The following is a 16,493-nucleotide window of genomic DNA, read 5'->3' on the forward strand; positions in this document are numbered from 1 at the left end:
CCATTTGAAAATTATATATTTTTTCCCCTTGTTAACACATACTCAAGTTGAAAGCCAAACTACTTACCGTGGTAACGTAAGCTCAACTGCACCTAATAAAGCTGTCGTAACTGGCAATACAGTTCCCTTTAATCTCTCAAACACTAACTGGAAAATTCCAATATCTTGAGAATCCTGGAGTTTATTGATATCATCAATTTGTTGATGATAGGATGTAAGAAGTTTTCTAAATTTCTCCATAACTGAAAAGAACATACAGTTATGTTGGAAAATTGGATTCAACATCATTACAAATAAAAGAGTGAAATTAATTAATTATTTTCATTACAATTAAATACACTGTATTCACCATCACAGTAGGTGCTGAAAATGTTTTCCACTTTATTGAAACCACGGTTCAACACATTTACTTTTATTTGTGAACACCTTTACCAACGTTTCACGTGTAATCAAATGCATATAATCAAATGTTGCTGTCTTCAGTTCATCTATTGTCTTTGGGTTATTTTGATACACAAATGTTTTTGTCACACCCCAACAGAAACAGTCAGGCAGAGACAGATCCAGTGAGTGCGGGGACTATAGACCATTCATAATTAGTCTGTCTCCACATATTCCATTTAAGAGTCATAGGGAATTGTGTGCTGTATGAGTAGCAGCATTGTCAAGTTGAAAAAAATGAATGACTGATCTCATTGTCATTAAGCAGGGCAATAAATGGATAAATTATCTGGGAACAATAGACATCAAAAGTGATGGCTGTATCAATAATGATCAGCCTTATAATTCACACTCACGTTACGGGAACCCACACTCTAATTTTCTCTGTGAGCAATGGTGTCTGTCTTCAGGCATTTTGATTTTCAGATGACCAACTTCATGAATTCTGGGAATTAATATAGCCAGATAGGTGAAACAAACCCTCATCAGCAACAAATATGTGATCTAAAACACCACCTTCATATCAGTTAACAAATTGCTGAAACCGTTCACAAAATGTTATTCATTTCCCATGGTCCATAGAATAAAACTGTTGCACAGCAGTAATTTTATACAGATACATTACCAGTTCTTTAGTTACAGCCTTATGTGCTGCCGTATCAGAGATGTTAGTCTCTTGTGATAATCTCCTCACTTATTTTATTGGACACTGCAACAATGCGTCCAAAATGTTGTCAAGCTCCCATTCCTTTAAAATTGTGGGCCTACCAGTTCATGGTGCATCATGAACTGAGCTTGTTGTCTGGAATTTGCGAATTAACCCACATAGAGTATCACAACATGCACACATTTAAGCAGAAAGATACAATCTAAACTGCCTTCTCACATGCTCCGTGAAGTTTCCTCCTACTCAGAAGAACTCTTCCACTGAAAATGTCCTCGTTGAAATAGTAAGCATTCTCACTACACTCAGCTTGTACAAGAATTATACAATAACACAACTATATCTGGAATGCACATGCAACACTACTACCCCTTCCCTACCACTGCTGGTCCACCAAACACACGCTGCCAACCTAGCATGCCACACACATCAAGACACATGAGGCTAACTGCTGCAGAGAGACTTAGTGGATGCTCGGTGTTAAGATTATTAAAATTATTGTGTATCCTACTCACAAATAGATGTGTTAAGATTATTGTAAAAATATTATTGTACAAAATGTAATTAAAAACTGTAGTAAAGTAAATTCTTTTAATGAATTTAGTCACTGAATGTAAAATAAGAGACAGATTCAACTTTATAGGATATTTTCACTTGTTTTCATGACTATAAAGATAACTGATGAATTTAACTGTAGCTGTTCTTCCACTGATAATGATGAATAGTTACCACACTTAAAAACCTGCACAGTTGATGACATTATGATTTAAACTGTTAAATGTAGACCCAGTGATGACTTTTACTTTTTGTTACAATAGAACAGACAAATTCTTGTAATCCTGCCCAACATATTAACACATCAGTCAACATAATTATGCTTATGTTTGACAAGGTTGCTATGCACCATGGAAAAGGATACATCTGCTGGTGCCAGTTCATGGGGTAAAGCGGATTTAAGGGCAGTTGTGGACTACCGCAGCCTCACTTGGCAACCCACTGACATTTACAACAACCTACTGATGAAAACCTATGTGTATTTTTTCTAGTCTATGATTTGGGCTTTGTTGTTACCTACTATCAATGTTTTGTTAGCCCATGAAATTGTCTGTCTGCCTAATGTGTACTGCTTCCACACACAGCTTCAATGACCAATGCACCTTCAGTAGATGAAACAAAAGTAAATGGATACATGAAAATGCCTAGATGAAGCACTGATGTGTAATTCATGCAGCAAATTTGTAGAGTACTGTACTGACTACGAGGAGACTTACAACAGTAGAGATAAGAATTTTTAGGAACTGTAACCCACCCCATGCTGAGTAACAACTTGTCAAGTGGTTTTGGTGCGTGTTTCAGCCAAAATGTTCTACCAGTTTCTCAGGCTCTGGAAATGACAGCTTGAGCAGTAGCACAAGCTGGCACACAATCTGATGGACAGTCACTTTTTACAACTCCAGCTTTCCCACCACTCAACAAAGCTCAAAACGACCAGGAAGAGTATCCAAAGCACTTTGTTTGCAGGCGTGCAACATTACAAGCCATGAGTGATTGAGACCCTTTCTATTATATATGAACCCACAGCTCTATTATACCAGGAAAAAACTGCCCACTTTATTTGACTCATCAGTCTGCCCTTGCCACTTTTTGCTCACTTTTAAATGAACATTTTGTTACAGAAATGCAAGAGCTGACTGCCTGTTTATAGTTTCTTCAACTTCATAAAAAAACTGACAAGTTTTGCATCATGGGTCCCAGACACTCAAGGCCCAGGTAGAAAATGCCAATTTACATGTTCTTGTGAACTATCATGCACAGAATCACTAATACATGACATGATTAGCTCCTGAGAGTGAAGTGAACATTCAAGCATTATAGCGATCAATCCTTCTTTAGCTGAAGTTTGGCATCTGGCTAGCACCTCAAAGATTTCTCAAGCAACTCAGACTACCAATTCCACTGATTGTGAAATATCAGAACTGCCATCTCACTCAGCAAATGCAATGCAACTTAGTTCATCTGATGGTCAAATCATCCACTTTGAGTCATCACTGCCACCCCTCACCACTACTCATCCACTTTTAAGTGAACATTCAGCCATAGAAATGCATATGGTGGCTGCTTGTTTAGAGATCCTTCAACTTCATAATGCAACATCTGGCAGTTATGCATCATGGACACAGATGTGCAAGGCCTAAGTCAAAAATGTTAGTTGTCATGTTCTTGTGGAGTATCACATGCAGAATAATTTATACATGACATGATCAGATAGCACCAGACAGTGAAGTTCATGCTCAAGCATTACAACATCCAGATCCTTCTTTAGCTGAAGTCTGATATACTGTTAGCACCATCAACACTTCTCAAGAAGTTCAGGCTACCATTTCCACTGATTATGAAATATCAGAACTGTCATCTAAATTAGCAAATGTAATCCAACCTAATCTGTCTGATAGTGAAACTGCAAAAATACTGAGCAGTGCAAGTGGCAGTGGAGCAGTTTTTGCTTGGCCCAGCATCGTAACAGTTTATCCTTTTAACCATAGCAAACTTTTTGCAGACTGCTTAGTTGTTCTGATTGTTTTTGCCTACAAGCTAGACATGTGCACATTATTCTGTCAATAATGTTTTCATAACCCATATTGTAATTACATCTGTCAATAATGTTTTCACCAAGATCACATAGCAGATATTCTAAGAATTAGCCATGTCATCAACAGTCAAGGTTGCCTATGCAAATAAATCATGTCACAGAGTCAGGGTTAGTAGCACCACACCACCTTACAATGTTGGCAATGGTTCACAGTAATCCTTGGTCTCCCGTTTGTAAACCAAAATTCCAACAGCGTATTCCAGATGATGACATTGATGTCAATTGTGTATCAGCAATCTCCTTTGCACCCAATAAGCAAGGTTTATCAGAAGGTTTTGCACCTGAAAATCGACACTGGTGCTGCCCTGTCATTACTTGCAAACATATATGGGCTTGGGTTTGCCCCCATCAGCAGCAGTGTCATGTCCCTCAGTCACCAACAATAAACAAAGCATTCCGATATTAGGTAGTTTCTCAGCCCCAGAAACATATAAATCTGTGGTTCATCCATTGACTTTTCTGGTGCTGAACAATGCACGCACCGAAAATTTGTTTGGTTTGGATGTCTTTAACCTTTTCGGGTTTACTATTTCTGATGCAATTAATCTCATCTCTGATCAAGTGCTCTATACACAACTTGACCCTTAATGCTCTGAATTTTCCACCCTGTTTTCTGCGGGCTTGGGTTGTGCCAATAATTTCAATACCCCCATCACCATGAAACCTTCAGCCATACTCCATTTTTTCGGGCTTGCCTTGTGCCAAAGGCACTCCATGGCCAAGTCAAGGCAAAGCTTGACCAGCTCACAGCCTCAAAGATAGTCCAACCAATCGCATCCAGTGAATGGGCTACACCCTTAGTCATCGTCAAGAAGCATCAGGACAGTTATGCCTTTGCTGCAATTTCAAAGTTTCTGTCAATACTCAGTCATCATTGACACATATCCCTTGCCATTCCCTGTCAAACTTTTTAATAAGCTGTCCGGTCGCCAGTATTTTTTCAAGATCAACCTCTCCGATGCGTATTTTCAGCTTCCCTTTCATGCTGACTCTCAATGGCTCTTGCTCGTTAATACATTTTAAGGCTTGTGTTAATATAAGTGGTTACCATTTGGCACGGCCAATGAACCATGATTTTTCAATGGTTTCTCGAACAACTCACAAGGTCTGTGCCTGGCTGTGCCAACTATCTTGATGGTATTGCAGTCTCTATTGCCTCCAGTGCTGAATATCTCAATAACTAATGTACACTCTTTTTGGTGTTGCAGGCCACAGGGTTAAAATGAAATTTAGAAAAGTGCCACTTTTTTCAGCCTTGTATTGTTTATCTTGAGTTCAGGGTCTCTAGTACTGGTATCAGAACCCTTCATCAGAATGTCTCTGCCATTGTGGCTCTTCTGCGTCTTATGTTGGTCAAGAACTCCTGTTTCTTGGTAAGATCACTTATTATCATCAGTTTTTGCCTGGGGTGGTGTTGGTTGCACAACCATTACATGCCTTTCAGCAAAAGGGACGTCTTTCCACTGGTCGCAGGCATGTGAAATGACGTTTTCCAAACTGGAGCCTATGTTACAATCTGCACCTTGCCTCATAACCTACCAACTGGTTCAACATTTAGTGTTAGTAACAGATGTGGCCCAGCATGCACTGGGGGCAGTGTTAGCTCATAAATATTCTGATGGCCCCAAGTGGCCCACTGCATACACATCGAAGATGCTTAATTCTCTCAGAAAAGATAGTCACAAATAAAGATGCCCTTGCCATTGTTTATGGCCTAAAGAAGTTTCATGTTATCCTGTATGGTGTAAAATTCCATTTCGTCACATATCACAAGTGATTAGTTTCATTGTTCAATCCTTCAGCATCATTGCCAGACAAAGCAGCACATCGTTTCCAACATTGGGCACTGTTCCTCTCTTGTACTACTATGAGATTGACTTCTGCCTCATCGCTAAAAATGCAAATTCTGACACACTCTCCCATCTTCTGGCTGGTCCAGACCCAGTTTTCAGTTGGGAGGAGTTGTTCTATGTCCACAGTGATGAATGCGCTCAACAAACTGTCAATAGTTTTCCAATCACTAGCACTCAGGTCATGCAGACTAGTACTACCGATCTGATTTTATGTAAAGTGGTATAATGCGTAAAACATGTCTGGCCTGAGGCACCTTCGTTGCAGGCATCTGACCCCCTCCATAACTACTATGTGTTTCGTTATTGTTTCTCTGTCATTCCTGGAGATCTACACCTTGATACAGACTATTCAGCTCCTCATGTAGTGGTTCCCTTGGCTCTCCTTTCTGAGATCCTGGAATTGCTGTATGCTGACCATGGGGGGCAGGGGGTTCATGCTCCAAAACATCAGCCCACAATGATAGTTTTTTGGCCTGGTTTGGATGATGACATTGCTGGTTTGGTTATGGCATTTTCTCAATGCACATTGCAGAAAGCTGCCCTGCGGGCAATGTTGTCTCCATGCCCACAGCCTGGGACTGTCTCCACTTCAATTTTGACGGCCTTTCCTTAATATAAACTGGCTAATAGTTATTGATGCATTCTCTCGATTCTTATATGTTGTTTATTGTCCAACAGCTTTCACCTCTGCCATTGTGGTGGCCCTATTGAAAATGTTTTCCGTCACAGCACTTCAGGCAACATTGGTCTCTGATAATGGCCCTCAGTTTGTGTTACAGGTGTTTGCCTGCTTCTTCAACGCCTACAGGATTCACCACATTTTCGGCCTGCCCTTCCATCCACAGTCAAATGGTGAGGCCGAAACATTTATTAGAACATTGAAACTGCAAATGAAAAAGTACATGACTATTGGAAGTTGGCTTGGATAAATTTCTGTTTTCCTATTGGTACACACTGCTTGGGGCCAACAGCCACACCGAACTGCTACACAGGTTTCTACCCCGAATGCTTCTTCATCTCCTGCGGCCCAACCAGGGAAGCCAGTCCCTGCAAGCATTGTCCTGTTTCTGGCATGTGGTGGCTGTCTGGGTTCAGGGGTTTGGTCGTCACCCAAAATGGATTCCTGATGTCATCTCTCGATGGTGCGACTGCTTTCTCTGAAACACCTGTATGGAGGAGTGCCTCTGTGCGCGTCATTATGACCAGTTGCGCCTGCAGGTGGATGACCAGCAACCCCAGCCAGGACACAGACATCACTAAGGCAGACTGCGTCGCGCGACAGATCACTTGAGGTAGGTATGTCGCTGAGAAGACATGTAAGGGATCCCCCATCACTGGTGGATGAAGCTGGTGCAGCTTTTCCAATACTGCTACCAGTACTGCTACCAGAGCCATCTCCTCTGCCTCAGATGCCAATTGCAGGACACCGCCACTACCAGGTGCTGGACCTGATGTGAACATGGAGCTCACGTCAACGTCCATATGGGTCGACACAAGAATTCAGACTGCTACTCTACCCGCACCCCAAGTACTTCCAACCATACACGCAGTATCAGCACATCATCTCAGTCAGAGCTTCGGAGAGGAAGATGCCATGGACATCTCGTGAATCCAAGCTGTTCGCCAAGGGAAAAGGATTGAAGTAATCTGCTTACACTTGAAAGCAGTGTGCATTAGCAGTGTTTTGTCATATGCGAGAGTGCACCGTGAAAGAACAATACAGTGAACTTCCGATAGAGCCTGCCACAGGCGAGTGCTTATTTAAACCCTGCCACACTATGCTTGCTCTCAGTTATCATGTTATTACTGCTTGTATACATCTGCCTTCTCTTATTGTGTCGAATGTATGTTATGGTGGTTGGCGTACATGCCACAGTCTAATAAAGTTGTACTAACATTCTTGGTTGTGTTATGTGTCCAAATTACAACAAAAACCACTTCAACACAACATTTTGAAAGATGGAATGCCTGTACTAACAGCAAAAAGTTGAAATTTGGGGAAAAGGCCTGCTGACATGTTAGACAAAACAGTTTTAGATACAAATGTGAAACTGAGTAAAATAAGGTTACAATTGCAGACAGCAACTAATCCATCCAATTACAGAGATGATGTGCTGCGCCCCACCCCCCTCCCCTCCACCCACTCACCAGATCTGAACCCAACTGAATACATTTGGCATGTGATTGAATGTGGTGTCAGAGTTCATCACCCCCCTCCCCAGAATTTATGGGAATTAGGTGGCTTGTGTGAGCAGATGTGGAGTCAACTCCCCCCAGTGACCAACCACTGCCTCATTGCTTCCATGCCATGACATATTGTCACTGTTATGTGTGCCAAAGTTGGACAACAGGCTATTGAGTAAGTTGCCATAAGGTTCTGGCTGATCAATGTAGACACAGGAAAAGGGAGTGAGGGATGTGGCCTGACAGAAGAAGAGAAACAGTTGGCCAAACCAACGCCCTGCCATATGTTTCTGCAAATCAATAGAAAGAAGTAACAGAAACATTATCACTGACCACTGGTTTCAACTATAGAAGTCACTGGTGAGCAAAAAAAGAGGGGACTAACCTATGTGGGAACAGTCAGAAAGAACAAGCACAAATTTTCCCCAGAGATTTTGACTGATAAAAGCAGACTAATTGGATCAACATTCTATGGCTTCTCTGAAAACACAACACTGCCTTCATTTGTTCCTAAGAGAAACAAAGTAGTTATTCTTGTAACTTCAATGCATTACACAATTGATAAAGATACTATAAAAAATGAGCCTGGGTTATCTGCAACTAAAATGCAATGAAATCTGGTGTAGATTTGCTTGACATGAAGTGTGCCAAATATTCATCAGACAGACATACACGACACTGGCTGATGGCAGTCTATTACAAACCAGTAAGCCGGCCGAAGTGGCCGTGCGGTTAAAGGCGCTGCAGTCTGGAACCGCAAGACCGCTACGGTCGCAGGTTCGAATCCTGCCTCGGGCATGGATGTTTGTGATGTCCTTAGGTTAGTTAGGTTTAACTAGTTCTAAGTTCTAGGGGACTAATGACCTCAGCAGTTGAGTCCCATAGTGCTCAGAGCCATTTGAACCATTTTTACAAACCAGTAAACATCAAGTTGTGTCAAAATCTTTTTTCTGTATTTATGCTACAGAGGAAACACCATAATGGATCATCTCAAATTCACCAGGAGTCTAGCCATGAAACTGAAATGAGCCACATTTAAGGAGGCACCTGTAAATTCAAAATTTACCATGAGATATCAAGGCAATCATCCACAAAGTTCTGGAAGGCATTCAGGAATCCAGCCATACCAAGAGATAGAACAGGAGAGAGGGAGAGTATATGAAGTGCTGTGCACCCAACAAAAGGAGAATGGCAAATAAGAATGTAGTAGAAAGATGTGTGTGTCAGCTATGTAAATGTGCTATGATTTAATATTTTCAGTTCATTAGACTATTACCTTCATTTACATTTTTGGCAATTTATTTTCATGCAGATGGTGACTGATGTAACAACATTAACTATCAGTTCAATACTGATACTAAATGACTGCACATACTCATGATATTTCATGTTTATTTTAAATACTGTAAACAAAAAAGGCTGAATAATTAAATTTACATATAATATGAATTAGCTGATTATTTATTTTTGTCAACCAATGTGAAGTTATGTGATTAAAAATGTTATGAGAACTAAGAGAACAAACGTTTCTAGTTAGACACATTTGAGAGATGTTTCAGGTTAAGGGATAACAGATGGACAGACAGACAGAAGGATGAAAAATGACTAAAAATATGTGATTGTATTATAGAAATATAAATTAATGATTTTAAGTGATTTAGAAGCTTAAAATTTTTACATATTCAATGGGCCATAAGTCTTAATGCATGACAAAAATTTGAACTTGATATGTACACTTGTTCCTGAGAAAAGGGGTTCTTAATATTTGGAGTCAGACAGGTGGACAACAAAGTGATCCTTTAAGCACTCTGTTTTTACAGATTAATGAAAAGGACTCTAAAACTGAAGGGAAAAAAAGACTGAACAAGGATGGAATGGTGAAGAAGTGGGACCTACAGAACAGATACAGGAGAGAAATAATTACAGAAATGCTATCATTTGAATGTACTAACACTTTACAAGACAAATAACCCTCTGACAGTGTCAACAAGTACTGGAATTCATTGAAGGAAGGAACTGTAACAGCAAGGTAGAAAAGTATAGGGTATGTAAATGGGAAAAGGGCAAAAATGCCATGGGTTACACATGAGATGATTTTGCAGATGGCAAAGAAAAGAAAATTTGAAAATAAAAACAATAAAGATGCAAGAAAAATGTACTGGAGGCTGAATAACAAATTGCATAGAGAAACAAAGTAGGCTAGGAAGAAATGGCTAAATAAGGAAAATGACTCAACTGAATAACTGGAGAGGAAGGGAAGATATGATTTACTGTACTACAGAGTAAAGACTACAACATGGGACCTAAACAGGACAGGAAGTGCTATTATGGAGATTCTCAGTAAAGAGACAAATGTAGCATACAAAGATTGTGAGGACATCTTACAGAAATAGGAAGATTATTTAAGAGATTTATAAGACTCAGATCACAAACCAACAAACTCTGGAACTTGACTCCATGCACAGTGTCACTGAGAATGAAAAAGTACTGACAGTCATAATGAAGAAGCAAAGAATACAATAGCTGCAATGATAAATGGGACAGCAGTAGGTACAGACACGATACCAGGAGAAATATTAAAATGTTTAAACCCTTTCCAATCAATATTAGAAATTATGATTGGCCATTGCCTACCAGAAGACAAGTGGGTAAAAGTAGGAGGAAGAAGAATATAGTGTTTGAGGTTTGTAGATGGCATGGTCTTCCTAGAAACAGGTCAAAGAGAATTACGGGATATAGTGGAAATATTTGTGGAATGAAAATAAATACAAAGGAAACAAAAGTAATGGCACTGGGTGGAAATAAAAAAAGTAAAGATAAGGCTGTATGGAGAACTATTAGAATATGTGCAAAGCTTTAAACAGCTTGGAAGTAGGGCAGAAATGGACTGAAAGAGCAGCACTAACATTAAAACCAGAACAGCAATGGTGAATGAGGCATTTTATAAGAAAAGGGGAATTTTCTACAGCAACATGGACAAAGGTTTAAGAAAAAGGCTAACAAAATGTCCTTTTGCATGGTGTTGAAATGTGAACACTGAGGAAGAAAGATACAAGCAAGGTTGGAACCTTTGAAATTTGGATATGATGGAGGCTGGATTGAATAAGTTGGATGGATACAGTGAAAACTGAAGTGGTGCTGAGAAGAGCGAGTGACCAAATATGTAATAAAATGAAGGAAACAAAACTGGATTTGATACACATTAAGAACGGAGGGGAGGCTTAAAAAACAATCCTTAGATGGCTATGTGAATGGAAAGAGGAGGCAAAGGAGGAAGTGGCTCAAACTCTTCGTCTTTGAATATGTCTGCTTGTGTCTGTATATGTGTGGATGGATATGTGTGCGTGTGCGAGTGTATACCCGTCCTTTTTTCCCCCTAAGGTAAGTCTTTCCGCTCCCGGGATTGGAATGACTCCTTACCCTCCCCCTTAAAACCCACATCCTTTCGTCTTTCCCTCTCCTCCCCTCTTTCCTGACGAAGCAACAGTTGGTTGCGAAAGCTAGAATTTTGTGTGTATGTTTGTGTTTGTTTATGTGTCTATCGACCTGCCAGCGCTTTCGTTTGGTAAGTCACATCATCTTTGTTTTTACACAAAATTCTAGCTTTCGCAACCAACGGTTGCTTCGTCAGGAAAGAGGGAAGGAGAGGGAAAGACGAAAGGATGTGGGTTTTAGGGAGAGGGTAAGGAGTCATCCCAGTCCCGGGAGCGGAAAGACTTACCTTAGGGGGAAAAAAGGATGGGTATACACTCGCACACACACACATATACATCCACACATATACAGACACAACCACATCCTTTCGTCTTTCCCTCTCCTTCCCTCTTTCCTGACGAAGCAACCGTTGGTTGCGAAAGCTAGAATTTTGTGTGTAGTAAGTGACCTCACACACACATACACACACACACACACAAACACACACACACACACACACACACACACACACACACACACACACATTCACACTCACACCGAGATACCAATCAGTCCATGTCCATGAACCATGCCTAGGATGACGTCAGATCTATGCCTCTATCAAAAGTGGTTTTGGTAATAGTAGTAAGTGACCTCATGAGTACTGTGCACCATCCTGGATCACTTACATTTCTTGGCAGTAACTGTTTGTGTGCCACCCATAATGTTGACAAAACTGTGTGGCAAGTGATGAGATTATTTTCCACTTTTAAGGTGAGAAATCAACTTTGGTGATTAGAAGTCAGGGTGACAGACCATTTTAGTTGGAAGTCAGCAAAATAGACCATTTTACATGGAACTTCCCATTGAGGTCACCTCTGAACTGTTAATAGAGCTGTTTCAGATAGGGACACTATTATTATTATAATAAACATTATTATAGTTTGTGCTTGTGAACTTTTACAGAATACATCAATCAGTTAAAACTCAAAACTTTTACTTATAGTCAGTGTTACAGATCCCATTGAGTAAATATCAAGTAGGAACATTTTCTCTCAATGAGCACAGCGAGTAATTATGGTCAGAATGTTCTCCATTGGATTCCGACTGACCACAAAAATTTTTTCTGGCTCTTTTAAAAGATGAAGGAAAGCGTACAGCATGCACAGTCAATGTAAGAGTCTTTTCCTTAATGACATAACAAAAAGTAATGGCCAGTTCCATTACTTCCTTTCCACCCCACATATGGTGCATCGGCCGCGAAACTGAAATGTGAAAGTGATTCGTACAAAAAAGGGAACTTGGTAGGCACTAACAGGATACCACAGTGAAATATGCCAAAACCAGTGTGTGAACACTGTTAAGATTTCCTCATGAATGTGGAAACTAAATTGGGAATGTTAGCCACAGTAATCTTGAACGTAACACAAGGAGGTAAGTAGATGACATTACATCATGGCTACATCTGCTGCTGAGGTTAGAAGAAGACAGTGACAGTGCATCATCATGGAGCTGCATGGACCTGCAAGTTACTGCCTGTGCTCACTAGTACGCAGCCCTCCCTTGAGCTACTGCAGTAGGCAATATCGCCACCATCCTCACAACCATAATTGCTGCTGCTGCCTGCATTACGTAGCAATGCCTCGCATCACATTTGTTGATACATCATGCTGGCATCACTTGTTGAGGTCAAGCAAACACATCAAGTCAAAAATATTTAAAGCATTTCTTAATTTCTGCTGACAGGCTATTAAAAATGGAATATAATGATGAAGATGTTTTGAAAGTTAAGATGGAACCAGTAACTTACAATGAATCCTGTGAATTATAAATTGAAATTAATTAGAATTGTTCAGTCAAAGTAATAAATCCAAAATCTGAGGGTGATTTGTCAAAAGTACAAAAGGTAAATTTCACTGTTACAGCTTAGTTAGAACCATTTTCTGATGATGATGTAATTGAAGTTGAAGTCAAAATGGAAAAAGTAGAATTATTAGAGTTATCAGATAATGAAACTGAGTTCAATATTTCTGAAATTCAGCCAACTGGTTGAAAGGACAAGTGGCAAGGTAGAGGCACCAAATTGGATGCAAATACTGTTTTCAATACTTGAATCACATCGTAAAGAACTGAAGGATGAAATGATCTCATGACTGAATAGCTTGAATTACAAAATGCATTCTAACCATGATGTTCTGCAAGTCAGAGTATAGCAACTGCTAAATAAATTGTACAGTATATTCAAAATCAAAATTGATGAAACTGTAAAGATTTCAAAGATGCAGATGATTGTATGGAAGGGAGGTTGTGAGAAAGGACAGGCAATGAATCCAAACTTTGCTCTAATTGGTTTAGAGAGGTAACTGATAAAGTAAATGCTTGTAAGAAGTATATTAAAACAGTAAAATCTGACTGTGAAAAATTATGTGAGGATGTTGATAAAAATATTTCTGGCAGAGTGGAAGCAGTTGAACTACAAATAGAAGAACTAAACACTAATTTTATTAAGAGAGAAAATAGAGTAACCGCTGCTAGATCTTGCAATACAGCATGTTGCTTCAATTGCTACAGCTTTTATCAGACATTGTCAATTTTTACATTTTGAGCCCGACAAACAAATTTACCAATTAGAGCTGTGGAATGATTTTGAGGGTGTTTTGCCAAATGCATGATCAGAACATGAGAAAATTTCTTTCATCAGAAGTCATTTGTCAGGGGATGCTATGTGATAGTCAGCTGATATAATGATAAGATGCAGAACACTTCTTCAATTTAAAATTCCATTTCCGAATGAGAACTGGTCTCCAACAAATAGAACAATGTTTTGAGAGAATTTTGGTTTGGTAAAAATTTACTCCAGATTGTCAATCAGTTAAAGAGTTCTCTAGAAAGTGGGTTTCACAACTGTCATATCTGACTGAAAAAATGAAACTGGAAATGAAGATCATGGGGCTAGAAGGTAAGCTGCCTTGGTACTGGCAGAAAAGAATCATTTTGCACCTAGATATACTGTGGATAGGTTCATTGAGTATCTGGAACAAGTGGAAAGAGTAGCTGCTGCTGAGCAGCAGGTGCAGAATAATAATAGTTCCTCTAACAGTTATACAAACAACCGAAATAATGGTAATGGGAACATGAATGTTGGGAGTATGGAAGTTCATAGTACATTATGTAATTATCATTGCCAAGGCTATGGTAGAGGAAGATGAGGTAGGCAGCCACCATGTTTTTGCAATAACTAATATGGCAAAGGCAGAAATATAAATAATATGCCACTGAGACAAGATGAGAGCACAATGCTACCCAATCTGATTCTGACTTGAATAAACACATTAGGCTGTGTATGGGAAACTAAGTCCCATCTACAAAGAAACTGGCTCTCACCAAGCAGAAACTGTAACACAGCCAGTAACAAAAACATGGACCAGAGTCAGTCAGCACACACAGACCAATAACAGGGATGATGAAATAGGAACAGAAAGAACCAGTAATGTGCTAAACAACTCTCACTATCAAGTTTACAGCATTTTTGACACATTAGAAAAATGGGACAAGAGGGAAAATGAAAATGCTGGGAGGATCAAATTAAGAGAACTATGTCCTGGAAGAGATACAGGCTAAGGTATAGTCAAAAAAATCAAATTTCTGAGAAACAGAGGGTAGAATTAAGGGAAGTATTAACCACTCAATGTATTCTCAAATATGCATGGAGAAGTTAAAGGGTATGTATGGTGTTTGAATGTAAAGTCTGGGCAGGTATTTTTCAAGAAACCTTACCAGATACATGTTGTAAGAAAGTAAGCTGTTAAGAAAGAAATTCAGGACAGGTTGGCATGGGGTGTCATTGAGCATATTGTAGAATAGTGAATAGTGAATAGTGTTTTATTCATCTCATAACATACAATTTCTAATCATATGATTAGTGTACAGGAGACACGTCAAAAAAAATGGATAACACAACTTAAGCCTAATTGCTACAAAGAATTTTAACATTAATATAAACTTTTATTTTTCTTTCCTCCCTTTTGTGAAGGACAGCTACATTTACACACAAGACTATATGTAAATTTATCCTGCTCAAATGTTCAGTTCATCCTTCATGAACTCCTTTCAAAATCAACAGTAATTAGATTCTGTAAGGGGTCTGCAACTCTTTGGTGGATATACAGTTTGGTATAGTGTTTGACCCCAGCTGGATAAAACTGTATTTCCCTTTCAGCTCTCATTCTCTTCTTCTGTTCTATCCATAGTCAGTAAGGAATATATATGCCTTCATGTTGTACATGTGCTATTAGTTTGTAAAATCTTCCTAGTTAGTAAGAATGATTTCCAGAAATGAATATATCCAAATGATTGTTTATAAGAATATATGAGAGGTAGCTCGCAAATGTAAATTCTAAATGTTAAAATAATAATGTGTAACTTATGAGCACCAGTGATAGAAAAATAATGAATGAAGTAAATAAATAATAAATAAGATCCACAAAAAGGATTAGTGACAACAGAATACAGATACTTTTTGTTAAGAGAAGTAATTGAAGCTGAAAATTCCTAAAATCTGAAAAAATAAACTCTGCATAAATTAACAACTGTTGTGTTGGGAAGTAAGATTGTCTGTAGGTAAGAAAGGGTAATAGTATGATGCCACCAGAGGCAATCCAAAGCATTCTGATATTAATTAAAGGAGATGTGTGAAAGTGGTGTGAGGATCACACCAAAAATATAAGTAAATAATGAGGTCAGTAGGCTGACAAAGATAAAAGTGAGAAAGATGCATCAAAATATGCAGAAAAGTGAAATATATGGATAAATGAAAATAAGTAGAAATAGAATAAATGAAATCAGTAGGCTGACATATATAGCAAAATGGTGGAAAATTGATGTGTAATCCCTTCAAATCTCATAAACGGGTTGAGAAGTGCATAATCTTGCTCAAGGCAGATGGTCAATTGTTAGGTAAGTATTAACACATACAGAAAACAACACACACACACACACACACACACACACACACACACACACACACACACACAAGGGGGTTAAGAAATGCAGATTGTAGAGTACTGGTATGTTATAATAATAATAAAAAAAGCTTTTAATTATGTGTGTAATAAAGCAAAGTAACTGCTGTTGAATGAATAACTTCTTTAACCTATCAATCCATATGATAACTAAGCTACATGAAGATAGGGCTTACAAAGGCTACTCCATTTTGCAAGTAAAGCAGCTTACAATGTAATGAAGTAAATTGCAAAACTAGTCCAAAATGTGCCTATTCTAGAAACCC

At 39.0% G+C, this 16,493-nt stretch overlaps 1 protein-coding gene across 1 annotated transcript in view; it reads right to left on the reverse strand.

Annotated features, from left to right (window-relative positions):
• Positions 1-16,493, reverse strand: part of LOC126260454 (dynein axonemal heavy chain 6) — a 1,163,459-nt gene that overhangs the window by 918,291 nt on the left and 228,675 nt on the right. The window contains exons 18-39 of the mRNA XM_049957783.1: positions 16,239-16,382; positions 15,723-15,874; positions 14,889-14,978; positions 14,729-14,807; positions 13,253-13,367; positions 13,017-13,024; positions 12,523-12,563; positions 12,365-12,471; positions 9,079-9,211; positions 8,793-8,839; positions 8,126-8,177; positions 7,505-7,659; positions 7,264-7,348; positions 6,719-7,056; positions 3,907-4,055; positions 3,654-3,756; positions 3,340-3,443; positions 3,182-3,296; positions 2,895-3,023; positions 1,760-1,847; positions 1,328-1,414; positions 68-242 (exon numbers count right to left, since the gene is read on the reverse strand). Of these exons, the coding sequence (XP_049813740.1) occupies positions 68-242; positions 1,328-1,414; positions 1,760-1,847; positions 2,895-3,023; positions 3,182-3,296; positions 3,340-3,443; positions 3,654-3,756; positions 3,907-4,055; positions 6,719-7,056; positions 7,264-7,348; positions 7,505-7,659; positions 8,126-8,177; positions 8,793-8,839; positions 9,079-9,211; positions 12,365-12,471; positions 12,523-12,563; positions 13,017-13,024; positions 13,253-13,367; positions 14,729-14,807; positions 14,889-14,978; positions 15,723-15,874; positions 16,239-16,382 (2,496 nt within the window). The remainder of the gene's footprint in view (positions 1-67; positions 243-1,327; positions 1,415-1,759; positions 1,848-2,894; positions 3,024-3,181; positions 3,297-3,339; positions 3,444-3,653; positions 3,757-3,906; positions 4,056-6,718; positions 7,057-7,263; positions 7,349-7,504; positions 7,660-8,125; positions 8,178-8,792; positions 8,840-9,078; positions 9,212-12,364; positions 12,472-12,522; positions 12,564-13,016; positions 13,025-13,252; positions 13,368-14,728; positions 14,808-14,888; positions 14,979-15,722; positions 15,875-16,238; positions 16,383-16,493) is intronic.

The sequence above is a fragment of the Schistocerca nitens genome, chromosome 5 (genome assembly GCF_023898315.1).
Source record: "Schistocerca nitens isolate TAMUIC-IGC-003100 chromosome 5, iqSchNite1.1, whole genome shotgun sequence".
NCBI classification, from domain to species: Eukaryota; Metazoa; Arthropoda; class Insecta; order Orthoptera; family Acrididae; genus Schistocerca; species Schistocerca nitens.